Genomic DNA, 13,413 nt, shown 5'->3' on the forward strand with positions numbered 1-13,413 from the left:
TTTCTTGCAATTGAAAAGTTTTGAAAATTGTAGTAGAACGCGAGGAACGTGTTTCTTCATCAAGAAAAACGTTTGTACCGAAAAGCATTAAAAAATAAACGTCGAAAGTCGTTCCATCTGCGTATGTAGATTTAATGAAAATCTTGAAGCTACGATTCCGGAGAGATAGTCGTGTCTCTCTGTGCAACGTTCGATCAGAATAAGAGTTGAAAGGCAACAAATTCTTTGTGTTCTCTCGCCACGGTTCATGACTCGTACGATAGTATCAGTGAAAAATACGAAATCGCTACGACGATGTTAGTAAAAATAGATAAACCGATATCGGTGACAATCTGGGTCAACCGAGAATGAGATTGATCAGGCGAAACCACGACAGAATCGAAATTCAACGCACGACATATCAATAGGACTGCTCTCGGCTTATAGATCGAGTCCAATCCAGGGTGAACAACCGAGAGAATCGCGTTCGAGGCGGCTTCGATTTGATTAAAATCGCGTGACTACTGTTCCAGCGAATCCTATGCGAATCGCGTATACTCCTACACGCTCGTTTCTCCTACTTTGCTTTTTGGGTCGTCCAAATACGATAAAATGGTAATCTCCGATTATCTTACGCTGTGTCGTAACTCGTCGTTCTGGAATTCCGTGAATTCCTTCGAAATCTGTGTTTCCTCGAATTAACGCTACAACTACCGAACTCTAACTAGTTGAAATCTTCAAAACCTCAAATATCCGAAGTTTCGTACGGAAAAAAAACGTTATTCCACGTTTTCCACTTCTGTTTTAGCGCGAATCGCGACTTTTAGCGTAGCCTGCGTATAATCGTATTTCCTTCTGAGTAAAAACCAACGTTAATTTTGCGTTCTACGTTTTTTTTGATAATCCACACGGAGGAAAATTTGAATTCGTTTCAATTGGTTTGTGGTAGTTGTAGCGTTAGAGAAATACTGGAAGAAGGTCAAAATATCCGCAGAAAAGTGGCGAACGGAGCGTGCCAGGGGAGAATAAGATCTCAAATGCGCAGCGAGGCAACGAAGAAATTGTGCAGGCAGCCGTCGGGAACAGCTGGCATCACGGAATGTTGACCTAGTGATCGAGCCGCGAGTGTGTGCTGATTTGACATAACTGCGACGAAAAGTACGGATGAAAAATGCGAAACGGTGGTCAGCCACAGCAGACGGCGGTAATGACGCCGCCGCATTTGAACGGTTCCGCGCAATTCGTTTCCGGCGGTTACGTCGGCTACGTACCACGTCAGTCCTGGGGACAGTTTCAAGGGCCCCAACATCCCAGGAACACGGCCAGACCACTGTCACATCCACCGCCGCCACCCTCCAGAAGGGAAAGCCAAAGACCCTCTGGCAACGGATCCGCCAACCCTAAGAGTACGTCTCTTCCGCATTGCAAACCTGGAACGCACAGGAGTACCACACCTTCGGTGAGTTCAGACAGGATCCTTTATTCTCTCCAGACAGATCCTTCTAGAAAAGGGGAGAAATATTTCTCGATTTCTTTCGTATCTTTCATTTCGTTTCCCTTTTTTTGGAACATCGTGAAAGATGACGAATCGATTTGCGATATTTGAGAACACGTGTGTGCATCAGGCGAGAAGAATTTTCCCATTCGTCCATTTTTATTATACATTTTTATTGATTTATACATTGTGTCAATGCAATCGTTCGATCCTTTAACAGTCTGATAAAATTACGAATTCCAGTTAGAGAAAAAATTGTATACGTAAAACGATAGATGAGATAAAGAATATAAAAAAACATGTTTTGCAAGTAGCTTTTGAAACAGAATGTTGAAGCACGTGATACACAATCGTACGTTGCAGCTTCTGCGTAATAATATCTTGTATGGTTTCTAATTTTCCATTAGCGACAAGTGATATTCAGTTTGCGGACAATAACTCGGAAATGCGAAATCATCGAAATGCCGAACTGTACGAAATTTGGCCGGTGTTTTCAGCGTATGAGTGGATTTGCGCATTTCCATCGATAATTACACCGGAACAAAATCTCTGCGTAGACGAAAGTTTGTTATTATACAGAGGCAGTAAGCGATGCACGCCTTTTCGCGAATTTTATCGCACATTTATTCGACTAGCGAAGAGACAGATAGTCCTCGCGTGAAATATCCGTACGATTCACACTCGGGATAATCTGTTAATGGGATTAAGTAATTTCGTTAATGCAATTGCTTATAGTATGTTTATAGTATCGATCTTCTCACTCGTTTCAGAGTTTTCGTAATTAGTACAGCGAAATTGTTGACGAAATATATTTAAATTGAAGAGCTGTATTAGGAACTGATTTGTCATTCTCAGGTAGTGTCAGATGGTTTACATTCGACTGGTTTTAGTTACCGTGAACCGATCGGTCACGGCGAGAATAAATGTAGAAGACAAGCAGCAGAGAAAGAGAAAGGCATGGAAGCGAAGCATGAATCTTCTTATGCGCTGCGGGTATCTAGAAAAGCGCAGCGTGGAATACCATACGAGGCTGAAAAGCATCCGTGAAGGAATGTCACAAAATCTACCTGGTGTTTTGCTCGTATTCCACGTTCCTTTGTCTGCAGTTTAACACAGCGACCGATACATCGATGACGTGCCACGTAGTGACCAATTCTACTGTGACCAAAGGATTATATTTATTTATTTATTTTACACAATTCTCGCCTATTGACTCAGAACAAACTTCCAGCTTTACATTTTACGTGTTTACTTTTCGCACTTTCGCCCTCTTCCTTCATCCTCCTGCGTCCACGCCTTTATTCATATCATATACATTTCGCTTGTAGAATATATTAAAATTTCAACCTTTTGCATGGTAACATAAGCTTATAGTATTGCATCGATCCTCTCTTTCTCTTTTTCTCTTTGTCATACTGTTCTTCCTCCTATTCGATTCCTACCCTATGTTCAATATTTTGCTTTCCGCCCCTCGTTGCTTTCTCTTTCTTACCACTTGCCCTTAACCCCTTTGTCCTGCCCTTTCTCGACGAAAGGATTATATATCAGTCTTACATCTTTAGAATCATGGACACGAGCGATACAAAACATAGAAAACGCGTTAGCCGGACAGACTCGATGGCGAGAGAGCAGTTTTCTTCGTTTTGCTTAACCCCAACCTCAGAGTCCCGTAGGCAACCTGAGACACGACGAGATGCTAGAAAGTGGTCTCGGTGTCGCGTTTCAAGCAATTCGATCGAACGCTTCGGAGATGGACTGCCACTGAGAATGGAAAAGAGAAGAAACGGTGCCGGAGTATGTAATTTGCGGTCGAGCGAAAACCGATATCGTCTGTCTCGTTCTTTTGATTGCGTTTAAGAAGAAAAATGCCAGCCATTTCGAATGGAGATATTTAAAAATGAAAGGATAGAAATTGTTTCTTGACTTGGTCGTTTAAACGGTTATTTAATTATGATCGTTATGAAACATTATCTATCCCGAGGCTGGTTTCTTTTTATTCATTTACACGTTTCGTCCGGAGTAATTGGAAAACTAGGCTCCAACAAAGAAAGGATATCGACAAAAGAACGTCTTATAGAAATTATCCCGGTGCAGCGAGGAAATACCGGTGTAACAGGATTCTCGAGGACCGTAAGATATCTTGGAGGCTGTGTGCTCCTTTTTTCTTCCCCCTTTCGTACGAGATCAGCCGAGGCCAGTACAAGGTCGACTCTCTACTCTTTTCCTTCGTTTATGTGTCTCCAAAAAGTTTATTTCGGACGACGATGGACCGTGAACCATGTAAACTCTGCGTCATCCGAATTCCACGGATGTTTTTCGCCTGTTTAAAAAACAAGCTGGCGCAGCTTCACTTTCGAATTTGCCAATTTTTAATTTCCTCGATCCATCCGTTAAAAGGAAGTACACCCGACCATCCATTAAAAGGAAACGTTCGTTTTAACATTCAGAACCATTAACGTTATACATATCGATTCACGCGCAACATAAAACCTCGATTTGTTCCATTTATATACGTGCGGATGTTCCTTCGAGATATTTCTTCAGTTTCAATCTGCTGCGTGTGATTGTTGCATTGTGCGCCTCATTGTCCATATCGTATCGACGTTCGTACGCCGGCATACATAAATAAACAGCCACGGGTGTGTATCGTACGTAAGTTTGTTGCGAGTAGTATCGTTCTAAGCTAACCGAGGCGCGTGCGCTGCATTGGAAAACACGCTGAACTTGTATTCCGTTAGATTCCCGAGGTTTGTATTTAAACACGTCCACGGGGCAAATATTCGTCTGGAGCTGTTCATAGCGCGTGCTGGCTCCTTCTTCGGGTATTAATATCCCGACGTTTTATTGTTTCTTCATATTTATGCGTTAACCGCGTAGCCATAGAAACAGTTATCCGTTACGTAATATTCCAGCGTGTCGCTTCTTCCAAGCGCGAGTTTAAAACACGGATCTGGAAACGCGGCCTGTTCTCTTTGGAGAAAGAATCCAGGCTTCGAGAGTCTTGATGCCAGACTGATAAAGTTAGAAATCGAATTACGAGCGACTGACGCACCTTTCAAGATAATTAGGGGATAACGTAATAATCGTGGAGGCAACTCGTTTAGGAGAACACGAAATCTAAGGGTTGTATCACGGGCGGCACGCCATTCCTACGAATTCAAGCGAATTTACCTGGAAAAAATGCTGTCTTCCTAAATTTGAATGCCCCGTGCAGCATCGTGCTATGTATTTGAATATTTGAAATTTCTCGTATCTTTCTTATCGTTCGAACGAAGTTAGAAAGCGCGTTTTATAAAAACTTGCAAACAGTTTTACTTATTTGTCCCGACCGCTTTTCGGTTGAAGTGAACTGCGACCACAAACTATTGGGAAACTTCAATTTCGTACTGCTCTTTGCAGGACGCGTTCAGCTTTCTGCTCCGTTAAAATAAAGAAAAAATACACTAGATTTCGATATTGAAGCATATTAACCAAGGCGGATAGCGCGTCGAACGAGAAACGTCCTTTCCCGTAGAATTAGAAACGTGTAGCAACGTTACGCCTTTTAATGCGCGTTTTGATCCCGTTAGTAGAGCGAGAAGCCAGGGTTTATCTCCTTAGGCAAACACACCGCGGCTAAAGCCACGTTTTCCTGGCGATTTTCGTTTATTTCACAGCGGACGAAGCGCACGCGATTCGTTTCAGCGTGTGAAGAAGCCGGCTCGAGACGAGACGGGCCGGCTCGCGCGCGTTCCACAGCCACGCTCGGAATCACTTGGTCGGGCCCTGAAGTGCCGTTTAAGCTTTAATTTCAGCTGCCTCTCGCGCGATAAATTACTCTCGCAACAAACCAGGTCGAACGACACATGGCGCTAACGCGCGCTCGTTGAACTACTTTCGAACGTTGAAGTTCACCGAGCGAAGGCTCGTCCACGGTGTTTTCCGCGCCGGCGCCGACCATTCCTCACGATCGTAAATTGAATTTTTATGGAAATGCCGTTGTAACGGCGCGCCAACGTCACAGAATCTTGTACAATTATCTAACGACCCCGTTAGAAGATCATGCTGGTCCACTTCTGCCTGATGCTTCGTGGAATTAACGCGAATTCTTTCTCATCGCGATACAAACAGGCTTCTCCTGTATTCCAATTCGATCGTAGCTTCCAAGAACGCGTCTATTTACAGCGCTGGAAAAGATCTGACCAGGTTTTCCCGATACTTTAATGAATCAAAAGGGAGAAAAAGAAATCGATCGACGAAGCTGGAACAAGGACGCGATTAAAAATACGTCTTGTGTCACGTGGCGCGCTACACCGATGTCGGGATAGGTACGGAACCGATCTCCTGGGGCCGTTACTTTCTCCTCGCTAAGTTAAAGGTCGCTGGTCCCTCCGTTTCCATCCAACTGGACTATATTATTACGTCTTGTTTCACGGGTCGATGATCGCGTAACACTTTGCGAAAACACCACCGAACGTAACGTCGAGTGTTTTTCATGACTTTCGCTGCGAAATTACAGGCTACGAATTTCATTCTATTCGCCCGATACTTGCACGATAATGTCGTTCGTCGACTACTAACTATCGAAAATTGATCACGTTTGCTACGTTCCATACGTTTTTAGTACAAGCAAAACCACTGTGACATTCGTGAGATCTCCAATGTACGTCGGAAGAAAAGGTATGCGACAGTATCTCAATACTCGTCATAGAAGCCTTTGATATTTGTATCGTACGTGTTATGCGAAATAATTTGGAACTTTGTTAACGAGACACGACTATCGTAATTATATCGACGATATTTGAAACCAACCAGAAAATATATAAGGAAGCTACAGGATACTAGTCGATAAATTAGTACACAGTATAAATATGTAGAGTGGTGTTCAACGTAAGAATCAGGAGAAGAACTAAATGTCTTATTTGTGTCACGAATTATTGACTGTTTCGATATTTCGATGATCTGTACGATGTGTATGCTTACAACGAATATATTGTAATTTCTATGTTAACAAGATATCACAATGCTTCGTATAGCGTGCGTCGTTGTTTAAATTCGATAGTGGCATAACTTACAAAATTTGAAATTTGTTTTTATCGAATACAAGGGTTACATCGTCTGCGTTCTCTATTTTTATTTTGTCGTAGAACGGGATATTTAATTCTAAAATGTAAATTTCTTAAATCCTCTTCTCGGATATTTACTCTTTTTAAATTGTACCGCTATTAGTGCCAAATAACGACGTAATATATCTATAAAAGTGTACGAATACTTCAATTTCGTGAGCTCGATAAAACGCCGACTTTCAGTTCGAACTCCATTCGTTTCTTCCGTATCTGAGATCTGGTTACACACTGTAATCCCGCGGCGCCAGATTTTGTTTGCTCGTTCTATTATTGCCGATGTTGACTCTGCTGATTGACCCTAGAACGCTTGTGTCGGGCCCAAATACACAGCGTTAGCACGTTGCCATCGCTTGCTTCGCTATCATCTTGTCGCAGCTTGAGAATTAATTTCGACCAGTTACTGGTGTGTTAGTCGAGTGAGGGACAACCGGTATCGGGTAATTCTGAATTTCCGCTCTTCCGGAAATATACAACTTGATGCTGAAACAAAAGAAAAAAGACGGTTTCGCCTTCTTAAAGACAAATTCCGTGGAAGCCACGAGTCGACAAGAATGATAAATCCGCGTTACTGAAATAGACACGTAATGTTGCGAAAATGTTGAGTAGCGTAAGGAAGTTGGCACGCTCCGATGAACAAATTCGAGGATAGATGTGCTTGTTTTGACTCGATTTAGCTTTCAGACCCGACGTCGACGCGACACCAATCGAGCCACGTGTCATCTTACTATTCGTAGCTCTGTTCTCCTTAATTGACTTCGTTATCTTATTTAACCTAAATACTGCTAAATTTCTCGCTTTTATAAATACATTTTTTAGTAGAATATTCTGTGTGTATAAAGTAGTGTCGACCAAACTCTTCTAGATTCTTACTTGACCTAAATACTACGATACTGTTCACTGGTGTAAGAAAGTTTCTTAATGAAACATTTTGCGTGTATAAACCAACCACGTCCAGACTATCGTTCGTGCATTTCGTACGATAGCTTCATTTTGTCGGATGAATATTCTTCCTATCCTTCTCTTTTTATTTTTTTTATTTATTTTTGGGAATACGACTGTCAGAAATATCTGATAATCAGTATACCTGAAAAACCGTGGTCGTCGGCAGTATACAGTCTAATTTTAATTCCATCATCGACTTCGTACAGAAGACAAACTGTTAGTCGAAGCATTGTAGGTCACCGTACATGGTAGCGATTTTATACAATGAGCGCTTTGGAAACATTGATTGCTGGACGGCGGTATCGCTCTGTCAATTATATAACATCGAGCAAGCATAACTGGGCTGGCAACGATGCGAAGCGTAACACACGAACCTTTTAACACGAGGTTGCCGGATAATTCTGTTTCGGGGCGGGTAACTTGCCCATCAGAATTCCGGTTAGTCTCACGGAGACCAGAGCGTAACACAGAATCAGTTCCAACTTAGGTACAACGGACGTCAACGTCCGCGTGCCAACTTCTCGCTAATTGTCTGACCACGCGCCGCTATAATTTACCGTCTGTGACGCGTCTCGTTCGCAAGATTCGGCTATTTGTAGCGTAGATTAATTTCCTTACAATTTCTTTGAACTCACAACGATACGATATTTAGTATATTATTATGTATACATGATTTAACGATCATTCATCAATTCAATATTTTTATCACTAAAACTATCAACGAATGAACTATTACACGATATTTTGAACGGCAGAATTCATTTTCCAGAGCTAATGCAAATTAACTTTAATATTCTTTCTCGTGCCTTCGGACAATCGCTCTTGTTCCACGCGCCTATTCGCAAATCGAGATTCTGATAACGCATCCGCGTTTTAAAGATATAATAGGCAAAAGTAAAAGGAATTGATTCGACAAATCGTAGAATTTATTTTCATGCTGGTTATTTGGACATTCTGTGGGGAAAGCACGACAGGTAACAGGTTTTGTCTTTCGGACGAGGACAAGTTTTAAGTCCGATAATTTGTCGATCACCTTTTTATTAAATTCACTTTTGAACTTCTCTGGAAAGATATTCGCATCGAAAAAGAAGAATACAGGGGCTGAATAAATTATTCCTCTTTCCTCCCCTCTGTATTATATCAAACCCTTTAAACACCCCTTTAAACACGCTGCAACATCAAAATCAGAAAAAATAAGAGTATCGTACTCGTCACTTTTCCCTCTGTTTTTGAATTAAAAACAAGCAGAATCCTTCTGGTAAGCTAATCTCGGGTAGAACTCGGTTCTCCGTCTATCCTTTAATTATACGGTTATCAGGCGACGCCATCGAGCTAGGATCCCGAGAAAACCAAGAAGAGCCGGTACGGTAGAGTTCTCCCTGGCGCACGATGGTGCTCTTCAGCTTCCCTTGTCGGTACTTTAACCACCTACGTGCCGGCTCTCCGTACCGCTGACACTCGCTAATTATAATTTGTGTCGTAAGTTTCATGCAGTACGCTCGGCAAGCAGGCGGGAAAAGGGGCTAAGATGTGACCGCCTGCCTCTCGACTCCATTGCATAGCTACGTCACACGAACAAGCGCAGCTTCTCCCTCTCTTTCGCTCTTCCTCTTTTTGTCGTTCATGTTCCTGGCTCTTTTGTCGCCCGTGGTACCGACCTGCACGCGATTTTCTTTCCTTCTCCCCTGTACTCCGCTGTTTTTCATCTTTCCTCTTGGCACCGGGAAACACGAGTAGCAGCCGGCTCTAATCGCCGTAACGACAGTGGTTTACCCCGGGTAAAAGAGGGCAAGAAATCGAGGCCGCTCGAACTTTGTCGGAATGATTTGTTCCCTTCCTCTTTTTTTTTTCTCCAAGCCTCGCCTTCCTCCTCCACCATCCTCGTTTCTAGCCTATTTGTTCTTCCTTTTTCTTACGAAGTTCGCCAGGAAGTTCCTCTTCCTACTTTCGTCCCTGTTTTCGATGCAATTGATTTTGTTGCGAGACGTTCGTTCGCGGGGAACGTGATTGGAAAAGCAAGTCGCGAGATAGGGCGCACCAGGAAGGACGTTAAGTAAAAACGTCGGATCAGCGAGCCTCGGAAAGCTCTCTTACGATAGCGTCCTGCGGCGCGGAATCCGCGGCGTGTGCCGAAATTAATATACGACGAGAGATGGTTACGCGTAGATTATTTTCAAAGCCATAGAACGAGAAGAATTTCGTCGTGCCGCGAGATGAAAGCGGCGATAAACAGACGCACGCGCTCCTCTATTTTTCTACCCCTTTTCAGAATCCGCTCACGCCGCGGTGTGTTTGCAAGGCGCGCGCGTGGAAAGTCACGTAGATAAAAAGCTCGCGTCGGAGAGGCCAGATTGAAGATAGAAAGGGACGTACGGGGTGGACGTCGAGGGAGGAAAAGCCGCGACAGACGCCCATGGTAAAATGCAGAAAATCTGCTTTGCAAATTTTCTCGTACACGGCCGCAATCGCCCAGCGTTCGAGAACGTTTCAACGCCTCGATGAATTTACGTAATATCGATTTTATTCCCGCGCTTTTAACGTTCTCCTTCTCGTCCAACGACCCGTAACTTTCTTCCGATATCGCGATGCTCGTTAATTATTTTGTCTACGAACGGTTCTCCCGTTGAAACGATAGGATTATTGGCAGAAAAACCACACGATTCATCCTGAATCGTCCGATATATCTTTGAAGTTTGTGCTGTTACTAGCAGATTCGTTGAGTATCTGATTACTCTGAAAGTATCCGGCAGAATAAAGAAATATCCGGATGTGTCAAATAACGTAACACGTAAAATGGTAATCCGCGAAACGACAGATATATTATAGAAAAATCACATCGATCATCGTGTCAACGTTTCTTCGTGATATTATGATGCTCGTTAATTATTTTGCCTGCCAAGCGTTCTTCCCGTAAAGTGCTAGATTTATTGACAGAAAAATAACACCGACCACTCTTTCTTCACGATATCGTGAATCATTCTGTAATCCTTGAGTTTGTGTGTGTTACTAGCCGAACCGTTGAGTATGTTGATTACTATGAAAATATTCGGGAGAAGAAAAAAATAACTGGATATATATTAAGAGTAACATAACATGATAAAAAGTAAGCTATGATACGGTAGGTGTATTATAAAAAAATCACATCGATCATCAAGGTGTCAAGGTTTCTTCGTAATATCGTGAATCACTCTAATACTACTACTACTACTACTACTGCTGCTATCACTGTTACTAGCCGACCCGTTGAGTACCTAGGTACTCGATAAGCACCCGAGAGAATAAAAGTTACTCTGGCTCGTTCTACTCGTATATTTTGCCCTTATTATTAGCCATATTACTATCGCTGGTAATATAAAGATACTTCTATAAAGATACTTCGATTTCTGTCGTACGCGCACTCATTTCAAACACAATGATATTCAATAGCGATACCAGTTTCGTAATAGAGAAAAACCTACGAATGATTCATTTCACATAGATCGAAAGGATGGCTCATCGATTGTCATGCTCGCGATACGCTGTCGAATAGCAGAAAGTAAGATCGTATTTGATACTAATTCAGCGGCCAGGATATCTATAGAAGATTACGTGGCGTCAAATCGAATCAACGGATTATGTATTTAGTCAATCGATATGTGGTATACACATTTCTCTGCTATCTACTGTGACATCGCGTGTCATCAGTTAGAAAGGAGCCAAGGAGAACTGCATTTCTCACCGACACGTAACCGCATTCTTTAGCAATCGAAGGACGTATGGTTGAAGAAAGTCACACGTGGATCTTCTCTGTGAATCTTTAATCCTCGAGGGAACGACGTTCGACGTAATTTTATCCCCAGACGACACGACATCTCCTATGTCGTAGAATTTTAACACCTCGTAACGTGCAACAATGTGAAGAATTTTATAGGCGACTTCCTCTAAAGTATTCGCGTTCTGTCGTTTTTTTAATACTATAATGCAGTGTGGTGTAAAGATCGTTACGTCGTAAATTTGCATATGAGTAGCTCGGTTCTTCGCGACTTTTAGTGCACTGCATAATTTTCTAATTACGTAGTTATGACACGAATGATGAGTACAAGGCTAGGCTATTCGACCACTGTAGCTCGCGAGAGTATTTCGACGCTCGTAGAAACCTTCTACGAATATATTATTCGTTGTAACGAGATTCAACTGTCAAGATTCTATCGACGAAGTTGAAGGCCAATCAGAGAATCATGTCGGAGGTTTAATTTCGTCTCTACGATGATCAAAAGAATTCCCTCGAGGTGCGAAGCGTTTCGAAATTGCACTATTCGCTTCCGTAAGGATGTAAGATACACAAAATTCAAATCTTTATTCCAAATTTATTAAAACATTCCCGTTCATTCGCCAAGTAACATGGAAATCTCAAAGTCGTAAGAAATAAACTTATCATATTTCGCTTGTATGATTTCCAAAGGCGTAAGCTCGAATCAAAGTAACGTTACTTCGCCAGCGAATATCGCGGCGCGCTGGCCGATTTCTTTTAATTCGTTAAAACTTTCACCGCCGTATCGTCCCGGAATTTCGAGGAGTTTGCCAAAACGCGAAGTATTAGCGATTGCAAGTCGTTGCGAAATTTGCTAAAAGTACCGCAATCGCAAAGCCAGACCTCCGTAAAGTCTGTTAAAACTTTCACTATTACGGTGTCCCGATCCTCCGCGAAATTTGGTAAAAAGCCGTGCCCTGGTAAACTTTGTTCAATCCTTCGTTCTAACGAATTCTTCAATTAAGCGAGACAATGTTATTTCTGTTGCAGAAGGTGGACCCCGAGCTGATATTCACGAAACAAGAACGAATTGGGAAGGGTAGTTTCGGTGAGGTGTTCAAAGGCATCGACAATAGGACCCAGCAGGTTGTTGCCATTAAGATCATCGATCTCGAAGAGGCAGAGGATGAGATCGAAGATATACAGCAGGAGATCATGGTGCTGTCACAGTGTGACAGTCCATACGTCACCAAGTATTACGGGTCCTATCTCAAGGTAAGCTCCTCGTCTTTTAATCCCTTCGAATTCTCAATGGAACATTCGTTTCTAATGAAGTTTCGTGAATTGTCTTCCCGTATTAAATGATATCGTTTCATTAGCTACTTACGACTCGACAGACCTAGAAAATAATTCACCTCCAAATCAATAATTGACAATTTTTCCAACTAACTAGCTCGAACAAATGAGTATCATTCTTGGAGCAAATCGACGATATTAACTGTAACGTATCATTACAAATTTTTATTTCCGCATGGAGAAACGTATAGCGATTCGACACACGTGTCTCGTGATTGAAAAAAAAAAAAAAGAAGGGAAAGAGAACGCGAGGCAGAGCTGTTTTACATAGGTACTTTGGTTAATCGGAGTTTGTTGATGCGTGTGCACCGGAGAACAAATTACCGTGATCAGGTTCACGTGTGTGTCGAACGTAAAAAGAGCTTGTAACCGGTGAATTGCGGGTTACCATGGACGAAAAATCCACCACGAGCCACGCCTTTCTGCCACCGTTCCGATTCGATGAATTTTCACAATATTTTCGAAGGTGTAACGAGAAAGAACCCCTTTTTCGTGGGTTACGCTATTACGGACACTCGACCAACAACGCCCCCCATCATTTTTCATACGCGAAGAATGGCAAGGGCTTGACGGTCGGTTAACCATCGCTTCCGGCTGGACAGTGTCGCATAGACGCTTCCGCTTCCTGCGACTGCTCCACCGTGCTCGGTCGAAAGCATCGCGGAATAAAATTGCATCCAGTGACACGGTTCTAACGTTACACCGTGTCCCTTTATTTGTACCTTAAATCCAGTTCAACGATTTTTCCCGACAAAATTCCGGATATAAAAATATCTCGAGACAGATGGAAATTCAACTTCCGTGAA

At 42.5% G+C, this 13,413-nt stretch overlaps 1 protein-coding gene across 5 annotated transcripts in view; it reads left to right on the forward strand.

Annotated features, from left to right (window-relative positions):
• The window catches only part of LOC122574199 (serine/threonine-protein kinase 25), a 115,272-nt gene that overhangs the window by 84,066 nt on the left and 17,793 nt on the right, over positions 1–13,413 (forward strand). For 3 of the 5 annotated variants that reach the window (XM_043741481.1, XM_043741483.1, XM_043741482.1), the window contains one exon: positions 12,302–12,526. In XM_043741481.1, the coding sequence (XP_043597416.1) occupies positions 12,302–12,526 (225 nt within the window). Of the gene's footprint in view, positions 1–928; positions 1,439–12,301; positions 12,527–13,413 lie in introns of all 5 variants that reach the window. The other 2 variants (XM_043741479.1, XM_043741480.1) reach the window with 2 other exon arrangements.

Source organism: Bombus pyrosoma, linkage group LG13, assembly GCF_014825855.1.
Source record: "Bombus pyrosoma isolate SC7728 linkage group LG13, ASM1482585v1, whole genome shotgun sequence".
In the NCBI taxonomy this organism is placed as follows: Eukaryota; Metazoa; Arthropoda; class Insecta; order Hymenoptera; family Apidae; genus Bombus; species Bombus pyrosoma.